The sequence below is a fragment of the Chaetodon auriga genome, chromosome 14 (genome assembly GCF_051107435.1).
Source record: "Chaetodon auriga isolate fChaAug3 chromosome 14, fChaAug3.hap1, whole genome shotgun sequence".
In the NCBI taxonomy this organism is placed as follows: Eukaryota; Metazoa; Chordata; class Actinopteri; order Chaetodontiformes; family Chaetodontidae; genus Chaetodon; species Chaetodon auriga.
In genome coordinates, this window is record NC_135087.1 from 12,516,717 (window position 1) to 12,537,781 (window position 21,065).

Consider the following 21,065-nt stretch of genomic DNA (forward strand, 5'->3'; position numbering starts at 1 on the left):
AACGCAATCTCAGAACATATTGGCTATAGTCTGATGATGACTTAACTTTTTATTGTTTTTTTTAATTATCTGCATTCATATGCACGTCAGGTTTGAATGAAGCAGACTAAACATGAACATCAGCAATTCCAGGATCAATATGTCTAGTATGAAAAATAATTGTAGCAATATTGACCTTTATATAATTAACAGTGTTAAATAACACCCATTTTAAAATTATTTAAGATAAACACAGAGCTGAGACAAGAAATGCCTCGAATGAACAATCTCATCTGTCCTCTGACTGCTTCAGTTTTTCTGATCAAAGTTAAGTTGTCAGTTGCGTAACATAAACTTTCAGTGTGTGATTTTTAATCGTTGCTGCTTGCTGTTTGAGTAAATATTGATACGGAATTCAAAAAAGCTCAGCTGTGTGGATATTGCAGCAATCCAGAGTGGCTTCAAGTCTTTTGTTGCTGTCAGATTAAAAGCGTGGATGAGAGAGTGGAGGGCAGCAGTGAAGGAGCAACCTTTGCACTGAAGCAAAAAGACTGTGAGATAAAATCTGCAGAGTTTTAAATGAAACAGTGATTGCTTTCTGTTTTTACTTACACAGCATCACAACTTATTTTTAGATACAGGGTTGTGTAATATAAAATAATAGATGACAGTAGAACTTATTATATCCTCGGGTCATCCCTGTTAGCTTGAGCTTAAGCCCAAGCTAACACAAGAATGCGCTGACAGATGCAAATGCAAAAAAATGTGAAAAACAATATTCACTTGACTTCCCAGCATCTGCTCTTTGGTAATGGCATAATCGGACCACATCAAATGCAAAACTTTAGTTAACCGCTCACAACAAAACAAATGATTACCACACATCTGTCCTGTATGACATGTTTTATAGGTTGCAGAGCATGTCGTTAGTTTGGTTTTAGGGGGATTAATTGATCCAGCGTGTATAGAGGGAGAGTGAATCCATGAGATCAGACGTTCTACTCGATGTTCATATAAAGTACATCCAACAGGATCTCACTACATGTGCCAAATACAGACTTGAAGAATGAATTAGCGCTTAGAGCTTGCAGGTCTAGCTGCAGTGTTCACACACACACATAGTGATTTGCATTGACTCAGGAGGATAATCATCATCATCATCAGCAGCAGCAGCGGCAGCAGCAGCAGCAGCAGCAGGGGCGTATTTGAACACTTTGATCACTTTGATCAGATTCTTGCTGCTTCTGCTCTTTTCAAAAGCCGAATCTTAGAGAAGAGTGAGAGGTCGGTGAGGTGAAGGACAAACAGCTCGCTCTCTCAGCCTGCATTCAGAGCTGTCATTATCATTCCCGTTACCTCATCGCTTCCTTACAAAACAGCATTTTTCAGGTAGTTACACTGCACTCTTTGGCTCTTTTGCTCACTTAGATAATAAACTAAACTCAGTTAAGGAATAGTTTGACATTTTGGGAAATATGCTTATTTGCTTTTTTGCTGAGAGTTACATGAGAAGATACCACTGTTGTAGCTTGGCTTAGTTATAAGCTTTAAGAGCTAGGCTAGCTGTGTCCCCTTGCCTCTAAGCTAAGCTAACCGATGCTTCATATTTACTGATATGAGAGTGGTTTCGATCTTCTCATCTGATGGAGAACACCCACCGGACATGAACATCTTGCTCGTTGTGGGGTGCATGTCATTGCAAACTAGCGAGGAGCTTGCTTATTTGCAAACATTGTGTAAATAAGCAACCTGCACTTCATGTTTGTTTGCATCTGTAATCCTGGAAGCCAGGGACATAGAAAAGATGGACTTCAGAGAGTCCAACAAAGATCCTCTCCACAGATGTTCATCCACTGCAGATAAACACTCCACACTCTGTCACACCACTACGCCATTTTGTTCTTCACCTGTTTTTCAACAAATCACCGCAGAGTTTCCAGGAAAATGCCAAATGCTTCAGTTTGCATGAAGAATAAGATGGAGAAAACGAATGAATAAACATGTGTAAGCTGCCAAATGTAAGTCACCTACATGATTCAGACTTTGATATATTTCCTGTCAGAATTACAGCCCATGCCCAAACACTAACAGCCGCACTCCACTGCTCTCATTACATGTTTACGAACTCTGTGTTAGTTTCAACAACAGTGGCCTAATTATTAACATCTTTTTCCTTTCAGCTGTTTGTTTTCAGTCATTAAAACACATTGGGTGACTACAGTTTTAGGACTGCCAGTAAATCATCAGTGGGTCTTGAGAGGAAACATTAAGCTCACGTTGTAGCCCTCTGGAGTTTTCTTCTGATGTCTTTTATGATGTAGTGGTTGAGATATTGATGGTGTACCATCTGGCCCACAAAATACTTGTGAATTTAGAAAATGTGTGCATCTAATCTCACTCGTCAGTGGAAAGAGGCCCAGTTCGTCGTTTGAGCGATCCTTGATTATCTTACCAACCTCTGGCAATGAGCCAAAACTCTGTAAATCCTAATTCATCCACTCTACAGGAACAGATTAATCTCCTTATCCTCTCTACTCCGTGGACCCACGATCACACCTCTCAGCTCCCAGGCTGGCCATTCACCGGAGCCGACAGCAGCGCACTGTCCAGACTATGGGAAGTAACTCTGGAGATGTTTAAGAATCACTAAGCTTGTTTGTTAGATGCAAGGTGAGATAAGGACTCATTCATTAGTGGAACAGCTGGTTTTCTATTGAGCACTGACTGCCTCCTCTGTGGAGGTCTGAGATCAAGTATCTAGTTATTATTATGGATTTTCCACAATTTTAGGAGTCTGTTCACACTAATAGAAATGCAGAATATATAAAATTAACTTTGTAAGAATGTGAAAACATTGAATAATAATAGGCGAATTATAAACTATAAACTAAATTAACTAAATCCTCTTTCATACAAAAAAAACCCAATAACACCCACTAACAGCTGGCTTTTGTCGTCAGTAGAAAAAGTTACAATCACTCCAGTATCAAATGACTCTTCTGTAGTAACAGAAATGTGTTGGCTCCAGCTCCGACTGTCAGTGATGGGGACAAATTTTCAGCCTCCTCCGGTGTGATGAAGTTCCAGACATTGCCAGATAAATAGGCTATTGTCTGATATCAGACAGAACTGACAACTCACTGTGCTCCGTTTCCATCTCGTCATCATCATTTTATAAAAGATGTAAAAAAGTAACCACCAGACAAAAAAACAGGCAAACTCGTCTCCTGGCAATGGCAAAGGGGTCAATCACCTGTTTCTAACAGTTTTGAAAAACCTGTATATACGCTCGAAATTTGGTATAAAAGTGGCCTAAGACTCAACAGCTCTGTGAAACTGGACTTTGGCGTGGTTGGGCACTGGTCACACTTCTCCTTTATTATGTAATACATTTGTTTTTCCCGCATTGTATTTCCTGCTTCTGTGGTAGAAAAGTGTTTTTGCTTGTATCGCACAGCCGAAGCCACACTGGTGTGGTTAAAAGAACCTTAATGAAGCACTGAAGCGCCTGCATGGCTTCCCATTGATGTTTTAATGGAGCTGTTTGTTGCCAATTGCAGAGGCTCTAACAGGTCAGTGGGCTTATTTGACCTGTTTTAAATTATGGTAATCATGTGAAAAGCTGGCTGTGAACCACACTCAGTTTCCCATTGACCATGAAGCACGTTGTCAGTTTGTGAATCTAGGGTTTCAAGTGTGCAGACAGGCAAAAGCAAGAGCTAAAGAAATAAAATTAAAACAAATAAAATGCCAACACCATACGATGTCACTGTACCGAGTCCTGTACAGATGTTTTTCAAAATGTTGAATAATCTCATGATATATTGTTTGTCTGTTCAGAGCCACTGCGTGTACAGACATAAAACCCTGTCATCAACTTACTTACAGAAACTGCAGTAAGAATTCATTTTTCTGATCTGCAGGTCAGAACATTTCTAGATGTCAAGGTCAAAGCAGTGCCTAAGTTCTTTGAAAAGTCCAAATTTATTTAGACCTCTAGTTTGCATATAACCTCTGCTTCAACAATGTTTAACCCTCTTTAGCAACAAAGAAAGCCCCGAAATTGTCATTTTTTTCGACAGGAAATGCTAAATTAATCTTGCCATGACAAGCTTGTTCATCATTTTACAGAAACTGTGTGCCATCAGGGTAAAGACTGTCCTGTGATGTCTTTTGAATGACGATTCATACCATGACTTGCTTTTTTTTCTTTTTTTTAAGGTGAACTAGGTTGACATACAATCTTAAAACTTTCTATACATTTTTAATGCTTTCTTCCCTTCTCAGCCAGGTTAGTCTGTCTAGATGTGTTGGCCTGCAAATCAGAAATTTCATGCTTTGTGAGTGTTTTTTTATCGACACAGATGTCCGTTTTACACAGCTGTAAATCACTCTGCCCCCCACCCCTGTTTTTTCCTTTTTTGATGTACTTTACAGGGCATGCCAAATCACTTGAGAGGGAGATACCATCACCCAAAATCTATTATGGTTAAAGATGCTGTACATTCGATCATGAAAATCTAATGAAACTAAACATTCCTCAAAGCAGAGAAAGCTGTGTAAACTCTTCTTATCTGTTTTAATTCAGTTATACGCCACGGTGCCAGCTTTAACAAATGATGCCGAAGCAAATCATTAAAAATTAAAAACATAAAAAACTGTGCTTCAGGACATAATCGTCACTTCAGCTGTGGTGGAGTGACTATCCGCTGGTTTATACGGGGAGATTTATGCCACGAATGGCAGAAACTACTGTTCTGTTAATGAAGAGAATAACACATGGGTCCTTTGTTGTGAGTTAACAAAACACTCGAGTCTCACTGTACTCACCGGTCTGTCTGCGTCAGCACTGTGTTTCTCTCTCATTATTCTTCAGCTCCTTCATTATCTCACAGTCATTTTCATCGGCAGGCCTGCAGTGTACTTTATCTGAGGCGGGCTGCGTTAAAGTGGGCCACACGGAGTTTGAAGTGAAGCCTGGCCTGAGATCAGTATAGCTGCCGGTTTGGACTGTGTGCAACTGGATGATGTCTCTGCCCTGTTTTTCTTCCCTGACTGTCTACTCTGCTGTTGGTGAGCGTGAGGAATGGAAAGCTCATTGTGTTTTATGACACCTGGATCTGCAGTATGAGTGTGAGGCCAGCATTTTACATCTGGCTCTGGGAGCAAGGTGTTGTGGTGCGGTGGTTTCACTCTAGAAGCCCCTCATTCGAACCTTCAACTCAGGGTTTTGTGCATGTGTGATGGATGGAATTATGTGCATCACCAGTGTTAAGTCTATTTTCCGTCATCTGTTCACATGCTCAGTCAGTACTTTTCCACTCTCACTCCCCTGCCAGCCACGCCCACCTGGCCACTCACCTGATCACACACCTGAGATTCATTCCCAATCAGTCTAGTATTTAAGCTGCTCCCCCACACCCACTCAGGGCCAGACTGTGTCCATGCAAGACTCTTTGGCAATTACTATTAGACTGATCTCTCATTGCCGAACCTGCCTTTGACCATGTCTGTTCCCCTTTTCCCCCCTAAACATCTCAGTCTTTTGTTTCCAACTACGAGTCTTGCCCTGCAGTTCCTGAATCCTTGTTCACCTGTGAATGTTTGCTGTGTGCTGCACCAAACACTTCAAGAGACTCTGAAATTTGATGTTATGCACTTCCTGGATCTTTGCCTGCCTGTTGCCTGCATTGTTACTTATCTGTCTCCAAGACAAACGCGATTCGTTTTGAATCAGCTTTGCACTTTTGTCGCCCTTTTGCCATTTTGAACTATAGACATCAGATAAATTATCAAAAAAAAAACAAAACAAAACAATGCCCTTTGCATTTGGTGGTCTACACGGTACAATTATAACAAACTACGTGTCAGGAGAACGTGTGATGATAACTCCAACACACTCAACACATCTCCAGGGATTTCAGTCTGTATACACTGAATGTCTCTCTAATATAAATCACAGTACAGTCTCCCTTACTGCATTTTCAGTCTTGTCTATAAGCATTGTAGCCTGGTACAGTAATGACACCTGCCGGAGCTGTTGGTGGTAACACAAGTAATCAAGATTAGAGTTTGTTAACAGTTGCTCAAGCTGTCCAGTCTTTGACTCCTGCTGTTTATATTTAAGTGTCTGCCAAAGATCCCCTGAGGTTTCACCTCCAGAGTATCTTGGCTTCTAGCACAGTTAATAGTTTATGTGTAGCATCGTCCAAATTAATTACAAAGTTTAGAACATGATTACCTTGTGCTTTAGATATATCCAAATGAGGGAAGGAATGTAAGTCCCTGCATTCGAGACAGTGGATATATGTGCAGCAGAGTGCTTTGGATGCCGTCATCTTACATCCAGGCCCAGAATTAAGATGAATATCCCTGGTCGGGGGAGAAGCTCCCTTCCCATCGTTGGAATGAAACTCGCCCATTATTTAGAACCGAGAAATACAAGATGTATTCATGTATTCAACCATGTTGCACAGTTATATTACAGTACTGTAGACATTTAGCAGGAGAACTGTGCACGCTGTCTTTCTTGCACTGGCATTTGTTGTTCATTGTGGTTATCTCGCAATCCAGTCATGGCAGACTTGATCTGAGGAAAGTTTGTGTCCGTGCATCTTTCACGCAAACACTCCCCTTCTCAGGGCTTTGTGTTGTTACAATCATATGGCTCTCATAACACACTGAGGGCTTCCTGTACCGTGCAGAAACAGACAGTCTGACTCTATTCCGTGATAGTGGTTTGTTTCTGTTTTGTTGCCATTATGAAGTGAAAAATAAAATGGGACAAATGAAGCTTTGTCATCACGAAATACAATATGAAGCATATGTTTTTCCTTTCTGCCCAGCCCTCACAATACCATAAATGATCAGAGCATCCACGAGTTCAAATGCAACAGAGTTTAAGCCTGCAGTTTCCCCTGAGGGGGATAACACATAGATACATAGATAGATAGATAGATAGATAGATAGATAGATACTTCATTCATCCCCAAGGGAAATTCACAGATGGACTGAATTATCATCAGTGGGAAAAAAATACAGCTGCTAACAATTATTTTCATTATGGATTAGTCTGTTGGCTGTTTTCTCTCTCTACAAAATGCCAGAAACTGATGAAAAATACTCATCACAGTAATCCTTCTGACATGTCACAGAATGAAAAGCACAGGTGCAAAATCTAAAATTGAAGCAGCTAAATTCCATTTTAGCTGCTTCAGTTTCGGAGAGTTGGCATTTTGCATGTTGGCTCACTGTCACGGCTTCGTGGGACACTTAACTTGAACGCATTAATGTTAGTAGTAACACCTGTGTTTTTCCTCTTATGACAAGAGAAAATGTCTAATACAGACAACTGAATTTAACTGAAACTAAACAGGACTATTGGAACCTTTAAAATCAGCATCCTGGGTTTAAAGAGTCACTTTCTCTGTTGGAAGTTTTGTTTTACTCTAAGCTTGGTCTCTATTCAGGAGAGGCTTCTTCAGCTCTAACTGACTGGTGGGAAGACATTTGTCCTCATGCAGGATCATAGTTCCGCCCAGCATCACGCGAGTCGTTTCATGAGTCAAGGTGTTGATGGCTCAATAGGTGTTGATGGGTGAGAATGGGTGGGTCGTCGACTGTGTGACCCAGTAGGGTCATTGTGAGTCCTGGTGTGAATGGCTGTGAAGCTGCCTGGGGAGAGATCTCAGGACTGCAAGTGGCTGATAAGTGGTGTCTTAGAACACCTCCTCTGTTCTGCGATTGTCTCTCCAGTTTCATGGCTTTTCTTTCACTCCTCTTTCAAACTACCAGTCTTTCCTGACCAAAATATGTACATTATTGTCCTCAAAGGAATGTCCCTGGTCCTCGACATGTAAGTGGACTGCTGAGTCTTGACCTGAGGTGTTGGCTCTCCTGTGTTGTGCCGATGTACCCAAGTCTGTGTCTTCCTCCCTGGATTGCACTGCATACACTACATGTGTGTGTTTAGTCATTAGGGTGGACAAGCTTCTGCCTCAGGGTGTTACTGGGCTTGAAGTGAACGGGGATGAGGTGTTTGTTGATGAGTTTTTCTGATACTCCTGCATTCTAAGGGAGGACAATGTTGTTCCATTTATGGTGTGCGTGAGTTTTCTGTATACTTCAATGTTGAGACTCCTGTCCTCTTTAGTGTGCACTGTGCAATCCAAAAAGGTAAGATACAGCATGAGCATGCTCAAATGGGACAGTGGCATCAATCTTCTTCACACTGGAACATTTTACTCTTTCTGTTTTATGTCTAAGCTGATATTGTGCCTGTGGATACCATTGTTTTGTTAATCTATCAGCACAGCTTGGATCCCTCCTGAGACAATAAAGATTCATATGAATTGGACTCACGAAAATATTTTTGTCTGTTATCAAAATGATTTTCATCTCTACAGAGGCAGTACTGCTCTTTCTGGAATGTTATTATTGGAAAATGAAAAGATAAAATAACCAGGCCATTATGCTAAATATTTAAAATGGTATGTGGACATACAGTGTTTGATGGAAAGAGAACAAAGCTGCTATCAGTGAGCACGAGAGTCAGCACCTACACGTGTTATTATGTGAATGTCTGTAGCAGATATCATTCAGGGAAAAGACAATTTATTCTGCTCAGTACTACAGGTAACACACACATATGCACTCTAATGCTGAATAATGTACCCTTTCATGGATTTCACACAGCACACATCTGTGCCAAGACCTTCTCCTGTAATATCTAATCGATGGAGTTATGAGCTGGGATTAAAATTTAGCAGGACGGCAGACAGGAATGTGTCTAAGACTTCCCCTGTCTCTGAAAATATACAGACAGTGGAGACAGGGTCTTTTAACTGATGAAAAAACAAGCCTATTACTGTGTTTCTGACTGATCAAACATTGTGGTTTCCTTCTATGGAAATTGTATTTTCCTCAGTTTTGTTTCAAATCTCTGGAAGGACTCTGGAGGAAAATTGTCTGCTGATCTTAAAATTCTTGCTCCCCTGTCTGAGAAGGTTGTGGTTAGCAGTGTGGCAGAGCTGGCCATGAACAGAGACCTGATCATAGCCCTGGTTTTCACCAGGGGTAAACACTGGAAACCACCCTCAAACCTGTGGTTTATCCCAGCTTGGTAAAAAAAAAAAAAAATTGAAGAAAAGCTCCCTCAAAGTCTGTTCTCAGACTGTTGTCATTCCTGGGTCATCAGATGTTGATGTCCAATGTAAACATATCTATCTCAATTTTAGATGCTCAAACTCATCGAAGTGATGGAGAATAAAGAGCGAAAAATCCATGTAGGGAGGAGGTCAGAAGCTACGGCGAGGAGTCGGTTATCCATAGCTTAGCATAAAGGTGAAGCTAGCCAAGTGGTTTTACGGGGAGTGTTTGAATTTGAATTGAAATTTTAACTTTGCACTGAGTCAGGCAGGCTGTTTCCTTCTGCTTTCAGTCTTTATGCTAAGCTAAGCTAACCAGCTGCTGGCTCTAACTTCACATTTGATACACAGATATGAAAGTGGTAGCAATCTTCTCATTTTACTGTCAGCAAGAAAATGAACAATTGTATTCCCCAAAATGTCAAACTATTGTTTTAGCCCTGACAGACTGTGCAGAACAAAATGCCAGTGTACTCTTTCTGTTGCACTGATGCCCTCCTTTATTCTTCTTCTCTCTCTTGGCTTAGCTCTCTAATTGTCTCCAGACTCCAGACAAAGTGTTTCTTTTTTTCTCTCGACTCATATCATCAGATGATTTGCTCCCACATGTCACTTATTTCTCTGTGTCTCCATTCTGTTTTCCTTGGATTTCCTTTCCTCCGCTAGGTTTTTTTTCTCACTTATATTCTTCTATCTTTCTCATTCTTCAGCATTTCCTCTAATCTTCTGTGCTCTGCACCAGTTTTTATATTGCAGTCCTTCGCTGTTCAGGAATTTTCCATTTGCGAGAGCATCACCTCATTGTTTGCTCTGCATCAACGTCCTCAATGCTTCTTCCAACTATTTAAAAATTTGCCTCAGGATTTGATGTTTTGCCAGATGAAAGGAAATTAAATTCAGTCAGTGATTCAACATTCGTGCCAAGTTCTCCTGCGCTTTCCAGCATCAAAATGCACACAATTGTGGAAAATATCTGTTTTTTTCCTAAAATTGCAGAAGAAACTGTACTTTACAAAATCTATCTTCCTCTCCTCTCTTTCACACACACAAACCTGCTTTTATGTCCCCTCAGGAGTTTGAATCAGCTGGCCTTGTGCAAAACAGTCCACCAGGAAATGTGATATTTATTGCCTTAGATGTGGTTCCTGCGCAAACCTGCACAGACGAGGAATCTGATCTACTTGGTATTAACTGTTCTGTCAACGCATCCAACAGCTTGGACCACCGAGACAGCGAGAAAGAGAAAGAACAAGAGTAAAGGAGAGAAGAAAAGGATGATTCAGATCTAATTCATCCACTTCTTGTTGAGTTACTGGATGATACATGAGGTGCATTTTGGTATATAAACTGTTATGTCAAAACACTGCAAAGGAATTGTTTCCACAACTCTGCAAGGTATGGGGAGAGTTGTTTACAGTCACTGGGACGCAATCAATGGGGAGATACTTCCTGATTGGCCCTGATAAGACTTAAACACGCAGATAAACACACTAAAGATGGAGGGAACGCATCCTGACAAACCCAGACAGCTCCGTATTTCACATATATTAGATTACACATCAAGAGCAAGTTGTTTCCTGCCAACTGCGGCGGTAAACAACATGCTCACCGCTGCATGACAACATCTGTCAATACATCTGCCGGTTAGCTAATAAAGTCAAAGAGAGGGATTCAGAGAGGCTTAGCATATTGTAAACTTTTAATGAGATTAAATGTGGTAAGTGAATTGGAAACACATGCTTCAATAAATAAAGAACTGCAGGTTTAAACGGTGCCATAGTTACTTTCAGGCCCTGCTTTGTGCCCCCTTTTTTTTTTAGTACATTTTTAGAAACACAGCAAAACAGAGGTAGAAATGCATTATTTGGGTCACATCAACCAGAAAGAACATAGTAATTTTCTATACAGGTACATGGGGAGTAAATGTGTCATTATCAAGTGGTTATAATACATCATTCAGACGATGGTCTCCTTATATCACAGCCTTTTTAGAGCAACTGTGTTCAGCTCATGTCATAGGCTGAATAAATGTTGATGAGTATGCAAATAGAAGAAAACATTTCTGAATGGTTCAAGTCAGGTTGAATGTAGTTTTCTAAGTCTGGTGCTGAGAGTTCTCTTCAAGCCACATGAAATTTACCAGATGTACTGCAGTGTCCATTTACTTGGCGGCCGCCTTGCAATCGGTGCATCAAGAAGTTCAAGTCGTTGCATCTCCAGGGAACCAGCATTCCTGAAATGTCCTTGAGCAAGACATAAAACCTCCAGCAGCTCCTCAAAAGGTGCAACTGACCCAGAACTCTGGGCTCCATGGAGGGCATGGAAAATGAAATTACACATGCTGAACAATAAACTGTCAAGACGGATTTTCACGGTGAGTTATACCTGCAACAATGCCAAGAAAACAAATTGCTCTCAACGTGATGTCAGCATGTCAACAGAAAAAGCCTGTTTCAATCAGCGTATTTCTTTTTTGGCAAGTGAAACATTTTTTTTTTTTTCAAATACACAAATGTTCGGATTCTGTTCAAATCGACAAGCCGTGTTTCCAGAAAACTTGTCCAAACAATGCTAAATGGAATAACAAGAAAAATATGTCATATCATTGCTCTTCAGGCTACTCAGATGTGACTCACAGAAAAGGTTGAAAGCACATGCTTGGCCGGTGGAATACAGACTTTGTTTCACTTTTCACAAAGTAACAAAATACGGTATTCCGAGCTATGAAGGTTCTGCCAGCTGTGCGATTGATCATTCTCCTCTAATATGCAGAACGATTTATGGGCTTGATTTCGAAAATTACTTCTGTCTCCATGTCGACCTCCATCACCCATCGTACTGCCAACAAACCAGATTCTGTCCATGGAAGAAGAAATGTCATGTAATGAGACCTGAGACAAAGCCTTTCTTTTACTAATGAGGCTCATTTAATTTAATTTCATGATTAGATTTGAGATCATCCTGACAGATGACTTGCGTAGGCAAACAAAGGTCAGGGGATGGTGGCGAGAGAGCGAGACAACAGCTAGGTGCCTGCTTGATGTTCGAGGAATACCGACAATGGAGGCATGAAATAACTGAGCTGAAGATCCCAGATCAGTGTGACTGTGTACAAAAAGACCACTGATGGGTGCTGGAGGAAGACCCTACAGAGCACTTTGTCACACACAAAGCTGAAGACACCCCATAAGACTGCAGGGCAGCAGACTAAAGGAGACCCCAAACGAACACTCACTGACGTATCATCACCTTTTTGTTGATATCGCCAACTTGTTAGCAAACACTTGCTTATCTACACAAACATTAGTATTCATTTGGACATAGTTAATGTAATTCCCATGTCCGCTCTCCTTTAAGTATCTGTTTTGTCTCTCTTTCTGAAGGAAACATTTGTTCATTGTGTCTGACACACTGTCGCCTGCAAGCAACCTCAATGAATGTCGAGGCTGTGCAGCTTTTGACCTGAGGTCATTTGAGTTTCATGATAGTATCATTACTTAAAACCCTATGAAGTTGACGCTTTCCGGAATAAATCCAACCCGCTTAATCCTGCTCAATTAGATATCATCTGTCTCTGATGTTCACTACATTCCAGCTGTTATTTTATGATGAAGTGTTGTAATCTTCTTCACCTCTTCATGGCCTTTGTTCCCCAGAGCGTTATAAATATCATATAGATTAGAGGAGCACCTGCAATAACCTGCAAGTTGTATCTCCGCTGCATTTGTGCTATATACTATTTAGGCTATACTGAAGTACAGTCATGAGTTTTCTCTCGTGACTGTAAAATCCTAAATCTGCACGAGGCAAAAACTCTGACCACAATACACTGAAAGATTTTTATGGAATTTTTGCCCAATGATGCCAAAAATAAACTGCTTCCCACAGCTTTAACCCCAACAGCAAGGTGCTACATGTTTAACGGCACCAAAGTGTAACATCGTGGCTCTGTCATGTTCTCAGAGGCTTTAATGATGGAGACAGGAAACGGGCCAGCCTACAGTCATGACCTCTCATACTTTATTTTTTATTGTTATTTGTTGGCCAAAGCTGAGGTTGCGCTAATAGACTAAAAACGTCCAATTAAGATAAATCTCTGAAGCTTCTTCTCTTAGCCTGTTTTTGCTTCAGTGTTTTTTATATCACTGAAAAGAAGAAGACAGGATCACATCATAAATCTCTTCTGTGTTTTCTTTTTCTCCACCTAAAAATGTTGACTGTGTTTTTATTCACATGAGCATCTTGCATAATTGTAGCTTGAGCACGGTTCACAGGGGTTGTGCATAACTGACACCAGTATGCACAAACATAAACGTGCTCTCAATTGATTTTCAGCATGTGTTATGGAGACACAGTATGTCTTCCTGGACAGCTGCAGAAACCAACTTATTAGCAAAATCTGATCCCATTTTCTTGTATTTCAGTTAGAATGTGGTTGATTCTGCAGAAGTGACAACAAAAGCTCACAGACAGCGGAGGCGGGAAACCGTGTATTATCTTTGGACATCTTTCACTGCCTTGTTAGATTACACTCCTGCAAGAAAACCATATTGTGTAGCTGTTGCAGCATGAACTCATGTCCAGTGGTGTTTATTTTGGATTGAAAAGGAAAGATTAAGGGACACTGGATGCAGAAAAGCAACCGCAGCTGTCTTATAATTCAAACAATTCACAATTGTCCTGTGTAACAGCAGATGTAGCAGAGGGACGGTCTGAGGTGGTTCATTGGCCAGATCTGACTGAGACTTTGACAGCTGGTTTGGTGGAGACCTCTTTGGAGAATATGAGACTGACAAGTGGTTTGCATTGACTGAGCTCCTCAGTAACCACTCTGGCTAAATCACCCTGTGGAAATCATTTTTACTTACTTTTTCCCAACAAAAAAAGTGATGGAAGAAGGATCCTGTTGAGTACATGAAGGAAAATTTTGCATTCGGGCCATCTTTGAGAGTGTGATACATGTAACTGAAAACTCAACACATCAGCTCGGCAGCTTTCGAAACAGTCACACCTCTTATTGTGGCAGATTTGTGCTGAAAGGAGGATGCCAAGAAGTTAAGATAAGAGCCCGTGCAGCAATTCCTGATGTGTCTTGGCAAACCTGCAACCAGCGTCAGAAGGCTGTGGTGACAACAGAACCAGTGAGAGGAGATAAGCTGTCCGCTCGGTATATCCTCACGTTTGGTAGTCTGCTTCGTGCCAAGAGGATGTAAAGAGGCCTGACTGGTTTCAGCCTCTAAGTCCTCCATCAAAACCAAACGAGCTGCAGCAGTTTGCCTCATGCCCCGTTTGACATGTGTATTTTACTACCCTCCCTCAGCCATGAATTAAATAAAAAAAACAAAAATCAAAAACAGATAAAATTATACCGTGTAGTTTTTAGTGTAATTGGCAAATGCATATAATTATGGTGGAGAGGGGCAAGAGATACTTTTTTTTTTTATGTTTTTCATTAAAAAAGAAAAGACATTCAGTTCAGTTTCGTTTGTTTCAATGTCATAAATTCCATACAACTTTGCAAAGAGTGTGCAGATGTAAAAATAAACACAACAAAAAGAAAAATACATCAAATATCTATAACAATCTATGCTGTCAGGTGTCAGTTTGTTTTAGGAGTCCGTAAACCAGCTTGTTCCCCTGTAGACCTGTCGAGTTGATTACAGAAAACGGTGCCATAATAAAAACTAATGTCCTCAATTAAGCCGTGAAACAAAATGATCAAATGTTGTAGGCTTAAAAAAACAACATGTGGGATTGGTAAAAAAAAATCGATAAATGAATATATAATATGACGAAAGACTCACAATCTCAGTTAATGCCAGGTCATTTGTTTAATGTGGTCATGAAATGTTAAGAGTTAAGTGGCCTCTTTCATCTGAACTCACTCAGCTCAGCCTTTAAGGGTGAGAGGAGTGTCTCCTGTGCAATAGCATGCATGTTATGAGGATTAGATAAAGGAAACCTCTGGAAAAGTCAGGAGAGTTTGTTTAAGGCAGCAGCAGGAAGCCGGCTTTTATGAGTAGACCAGTGCTTAACTCCAGACATGTGTTCTGGCTCGTAACTTTTCAGGATTTATTTTTTTATTTTTGCCTTTTCAATGAAGCATAGAAGCAGTTCGGTCAGAGCACTAAACGTTCCTCTCCCGGCACTGATCAAACCCCTAAAAAATAATCTCTTCTCATTAGAGTTATATATTTAGATTTTTTTTTCCTTTTAATGGGCATGTAGTGACATTATGGGAGCTCCATGCCTTATGTCCATTCCCTGTGCTTATCATTCCATGTGGTGCGGCATTTATGACCAGCTCAGCAGTAATTCAGCAGCATGTTCCACTGAATGAGGAGGATGAGCCTATAGCATGCACTCACGGACTTCTATCAATAATCTGCAATGTTCAATAAAGATTAAATGACCCCAATCCATTAAATTGGCTATTGGAGAAGATGACGCTTCAAAATCAGGATTTTTTTCCTGGTGCTTTTATAATCATTTTATATTCTCCAAAGAAGAACTTATAGTCTCCTCCGATCTTTCTGTGTTCCTCTGACCTGAAGGTATTTGACTCCCACTCCACAGCTTGCCTCACTTTTGCTGTCGCTCTGCAAATCTGCAGCGAAGTGCTCTGAAGGCTGAAAAACATTTTCCTCAAACTGCCATTGATTGACAGGTTCACAGATGAACATAAAGGTACTCCTCAGCGGACTGATGAAGAAAGATTTGTAAGATTGAAGTTCTAAGATCACCGAGGTACGTCCACACAAAGCAACCATTGGACAAGGAGAAAGAACGGCAAAGAAAAATACTTGAGAAAGTTAGATTGGCATGAATTGTAATACAGAAAAAAAGAGAATGTTTTCAAGTACAATGTTCAGAGAAGAAGTTTTTTGCACACTTGCCAAATCGTTTTTGCTCAGTTTTCTTCCCCAGACAGATGTGAAGACGAGCCAAACAGTTAGCTTAGAGAAGAAGACAAGAGACCACAAAAACAGATTCGGCCTTTGTACTTTCGCACAGTGAGAGATAAAGAGGCAAATCTAGATTTTTCTGAGTATTATAAGACAACAGTAACACATTTTTCAGAAGGTGCGTCACACTGAGCTTCAGTACTGATTGTATTATTTGCGCTCACTAAAAAAAGAAAAAGAAAAAAGTAGCATTTAAAATTCAGCTTGATGTGGATTCATGTGTTTACTTATTCAATCAATGAGAAAGTGTATCTTTGTGCAATTCACAAAATGATTGTTAGATGGGTCATAATAACAAAGATGGCATGGTACAGATTAGTAAAATGTATTCTGTAGTGTATGCCTTAATTACATAAAATGCACATGAACATCTGCATTGGGCCTAAAAATAAACTGCAGAAATCCACATCAATTCGTGCATTCACCAGTGATTTATGTACATCAGCGCAACATCTTTGGCTTATTTTGATTGCATTAGACTATGTCGAAAAACCTCTTCAACACAGAGGCCATGTAAGCAGGTAATAAGAAACACACGGGAGAACATGCAGTTGTAAATGTGAAACATTTTTAATTGCATGATCACCATAGTCCACTTTGAAAACTCCTCAGCACAGAAGCGACGTGTGTTTGCTCGCCTCTAAACAGTTAATTAGAAACACATGGCCGGGCATACAGTAGCAAGCGTGAAAAACGATGATGAAGGATTCATTTTTGGAGAACAGAACAGCAATTTAACTTGATCCTGAATCATGAAAACATTCTTTTTCATAGTTTGATTACTGCATAGAAAACTAAGGCCCTTTGATACAACAGTCCACCAGTCTGTTATTCAGCCTGCTCTCATTAATAAAAAGGAAAAGGGGGTAGACAAAATAACAGAAACACCTCTGCTCTGCCTCCCAAATGATCCTCAAGTTGAATCAACACTTCTCTAAAACAGTTTCAACAAAACAAAACTTAACAGACTGCATGAAGGGAAGCTTTATCACAGGACTCTTATATATTCAATAATAATGTAACACTCTCAAAAGGCCATTCTAAATAAAATGGCCTTTTAATTATTTGATCTGAAACTGAGATAAAATACCAGTAAAACTGCCCTTGCATAAATTGAATGAATGACTTTTACTTGTGAATGAGTATTTCTCCACTTGTGGTGTAACAGGATATAATTTTTTTTAAATAAAAAATATTGGTGTAAAAGTATGCAGCTTTGCTTGCGTCAAAGATCTAAAAACTTCCTCCATCGCAGTACAATAATTGTCTTTGGTCTTTGTTTTAATAATTACTACTTAATCTCATTCTTTATGCACAGGCTGGTGTCACCACCTGCAGCCGCAGCAGCGAGATTAAACTCTTTTGAGGCCAGAAACTGCAGATAAAAACACACCCAGACAGCAGAGTGGAACCTGAGAAAATGTATGTCTCTAGGACCACAGGAGCAGAGAGAGCGGGGAGGGAGGGAGGGAGGGTGAGAGAGAGAGAGAGAGAGAGAGAGAGAGAGAGAGGAAGGCTGTCGTCACTGGGAGCTGCAGCAGCATCAGCATCACCGGAATGAGTAACAGTGCGCAACTTACAGAAACAAGCTCACTGTCCGGAGAAGAGCGCGTGTCCTGCAACCGTGTGCCTCACGAGCCTGTGTGTGACCGTCTGTTGAACGTATCCATGAGGACGTAAAGCTGCCAAAAACTACACGAACTGTCTGTGGATCTGCCGAAAGAAAGGAAGCCATGGATTATATAAAAAAACACAATATTTATCTCTCCATCGTCATTTTGATGGGTAAGTACAGAAATTCACTTTTACCTCATTTACTAAAACTTTTCCCCCCTCGGTCGTTTTTTAACTTTTTTTTTTTTTTTTTCTTTTAATGATTGAATGAATCAATTTGCCCACAACAGACAGGTTTTCATCCAAGTGTAGCGCAAATTCGAGCTCAGAGACAAGAGAAAAGGCGAATTTATGCGTGTTTCTGTCCACTGTCGTTATGCTAACAGTAGGAATTGGGTCAGGGAGATGAGCAGTAGGTGGCGCTAATTCTCCAGACAGGCGCCATTAAACAATCGCAGAAGAAGAGAGCGAAAACAGGGGCCGTAATTAAAAAGCGCCAGTCAAACTGCAAATGGTGGGGGAAAATGTAGATAATATGATAGAAATATGGCATTAGTGTTTGTTTTATGTATTAATATGAGGAAAATTACAGCGCCTTAATCGTTTCACACAGTTGTTATTTTAGCCTGCCACCATTTTTCGTCTCTTCAGGTTAAAGTCACGTGCTTCACGTAGCCTATTTCAATTCGCCAAGTCTGTTTCTATTGTTTTTTTTTTCTTTTATAAATACACCAACTGTTCCCCCTCAGTCAAGCCTAGAAACTTTTTATTGCTCATTTAAGAATTTCTTTTTCGAAATTACTTATGTAATAAATAATAAATAATAAGTAATTAATTAATTAGCTACCGCTGTTCTGTTGTATTTCGTTATTACTCCAGTTAAAAGGTTGATATGTAGTCCAGCATTTAGACTGAGCCTGTTGCAGTTTGATTTCATCTCTCTGAGTGCCTGTGAATATACTCCAACTCTCTCTCTCTTAAGGTGTTTTCAAGCCACCTTGAAAAAATGGCGTCAGTCGGTCTGTCATATTCTCTTGAGGCACACTTAAAGAAATTTGAATTCCATTCATTTACACTGCAGCACGCCAAGACTTGGCAAGACATGGGCTCTCCAACGAAAGAGTTATTGGGTTTGCATTTCTGGAATATTGCATAGTGTTAGTTTTAGTGCTTTTATAGCAAATAATAAAAGAGACTATGAAATTTCTCTGTAAAAGTTGAAAAACGGCGTAGCAGGTCGATGGTCAGATGCAGTTTTCTTAACTGTTTTCTTTTTTAAGCCGGTAGCCTGGCTGAAAGATATAGAAACAAACAACTGTCATCAGCAGAGTAAAATGGTATCCAGTGTGCACTTATGTTCACTTTGAAATCCCCAATCAGCTTTTGATGAGGATTTCTTCTTTTTGTATGAAATCCAAATTACATGGCAAGTGAAAGAAAACTATTATGTGTGCGTCTTGCATATCAGATCTGACCAGGCTGACTAGCAGAGGCATGTCATGTGGGCATGGAAATTATGATGAGCTCACTTGGATCCAGCAGAGCTGTCTTACTGGCCTCACTGTGCTTTAAATCTTCTGCTGGAACATTAGGTTATCTTTTACACATTACGACCAGATTCGGATCACTTTGGACCAATTCTTCATGCCAGCGCTTGTTTTTGAGAAAGAACCAAGAACTCTTGGTCTTGTGTGCTGAATATTTGCATGTACTGTACGTTATCTGTTCAGCCAGTCAGGAGCTTCATGCCAAATGCTTTCCCAGTGAAATGCCACTGAATACCTTATTTCACATATCCTCAGCAACACCTCTTTGTCTTTTACAAAAAGGGAGACACACAGGAGGAGCGAGTCTCTTGGCTTGTCTCCTCTTTGGCTCCAGCAGCAACAAAGAGTGGACCAGGGTACAGTAAGTGGCTCTTGCTGCAGTCAATCCCAGTGACAGGAGAAAACCCAGGCTGAGCTTTGCCAAAACTCACAGTATTATGTCAGACCCCCTCCCTCTCTTATCCTGAATCGTATCCAGCATGCAGCCTACTTGAGCAGCAAGTAAGAGACAGTTCTGTCATACCAGCATAGAGACGCATTACGTCAGCCTTGACTCAGTGTTCTTGAAGTTACTTTTACATACTACAAATATGCAGCAGCAAATACGTTTTATAGCAAGTGAAATGTTATGCAGCCCAAATTAAGTTTCTTTGTATGTTCACAGCAAACCTTTCTGCAAAATGCGGACTGTCTATCCAGCAACTGAAGCACAACTAAAATCTATGGTTATGTTTTGGAAAACACAGCACTTGATTAAGGTTGGAGAAAGATTGCGGTCTAGATTAAACATTGAAAAGCCAACTGTCGCTACAAACGCTAGACTCCCCATGTTTACTGTATCAGTTTTAACCCCAAACCACAATCTTTTCCTAACCTCCCACCTCACTGTGATTTGCTGGCAGAACAAAACACTTCTTGTTTTTATTATTTTATGATGAAATTAGAGTGGCTCAACTTACATCACTCCATTGTCCTACCAGCCTGTGCTTGCTCTCAGTCAGTCCTCTTTGCATAGTGAAAAAATATATAAATGCAATGCAAAGCTATCAGTATATTCTGGCCTCTTGTATGGCTCATGCAGCCTGATGTACAGTAGAAACCCAAGAGGTATTAACTTTGCTGTTTCAGACTCTGCTAACTGTTAGCAGCTCTGCCAAATGCCACGTAGCATCTTCCAATAGGGCGCGCGATGAAAATCCAAAGATGCCATTAGTCTTTAAGAGAAAGTGGTTTTTTTTTTTTTTACACTGAGTCACGCCACCATTTCTACCAATTACAAGGAAGCCTCTGCCAAGTTCCCAAAAGACGAGGTTTGGAAAAGGCTTTGGTTGTCTTAAAAGAATTTAAGATATGCAAAAAGATTAGAGAAGTACAAAAACTCCAATTCCACCCCCCTAATCTCAGTTTGCTGCCCTGTTTCCTTTCATCAATAACAAAGAACAGATGAATATATATCCTGAGATTTCAGTTTAGGTTCTGGTTTTGATTTGACTTTAGCTTTTATAGTTGTTGAAGATATTGGCTGAGTGAAACAGAGACTTACATAAACTGATTTGGGGTTACTTCAGTGAATATTACTAATTCATGCTGAAACCAGCAAGGCTCTCTCTTAATGACTGTGGAGGTGTGACTGCAATGAAAATGTGCGCTTCAGAAGTAAATATCTCTCTGGATCAGGTAATAACTGAAGATGATTTTGTTTTGAGTGTTGATTGAACAGCAGTGACTCTCAAACAGCATCAGCAGTGTGAGCGCTTGTGCGTGCCTGCATGCGCATGATGCTTTAATGATTCATCTCAAACTAATCGTGTTTA

The 21,065-nt window shown here is 40.3% G+C and overlaps 1 protein-coding gene across 1 annotated transcript in view; it reads left to right on the forward strand.

Moving 5' to 3' along the window:
- Positions 1–17,704: 17,704 nt before the first annotated feature.
- The window catches only part of ltk (leukocyte receptor tyrosine kinase), a 55,812-nt gene continuing 52,451 nt past the window's right edge, over positions 17,705–21,065 (forward strand). Inside the window, exon 1 of the mRNA XM_076748753.1 lies at positions 17,705–17,875. Within this exon, the coding sequence (XP_076604868.1) occupies positions 17,824–17,875 (52 nt within the window). The 5' untranslated portion in view covers positions 17,705–17,823. The remainder of the gene's footprint in view (positions 17,876–21,065) is intronic.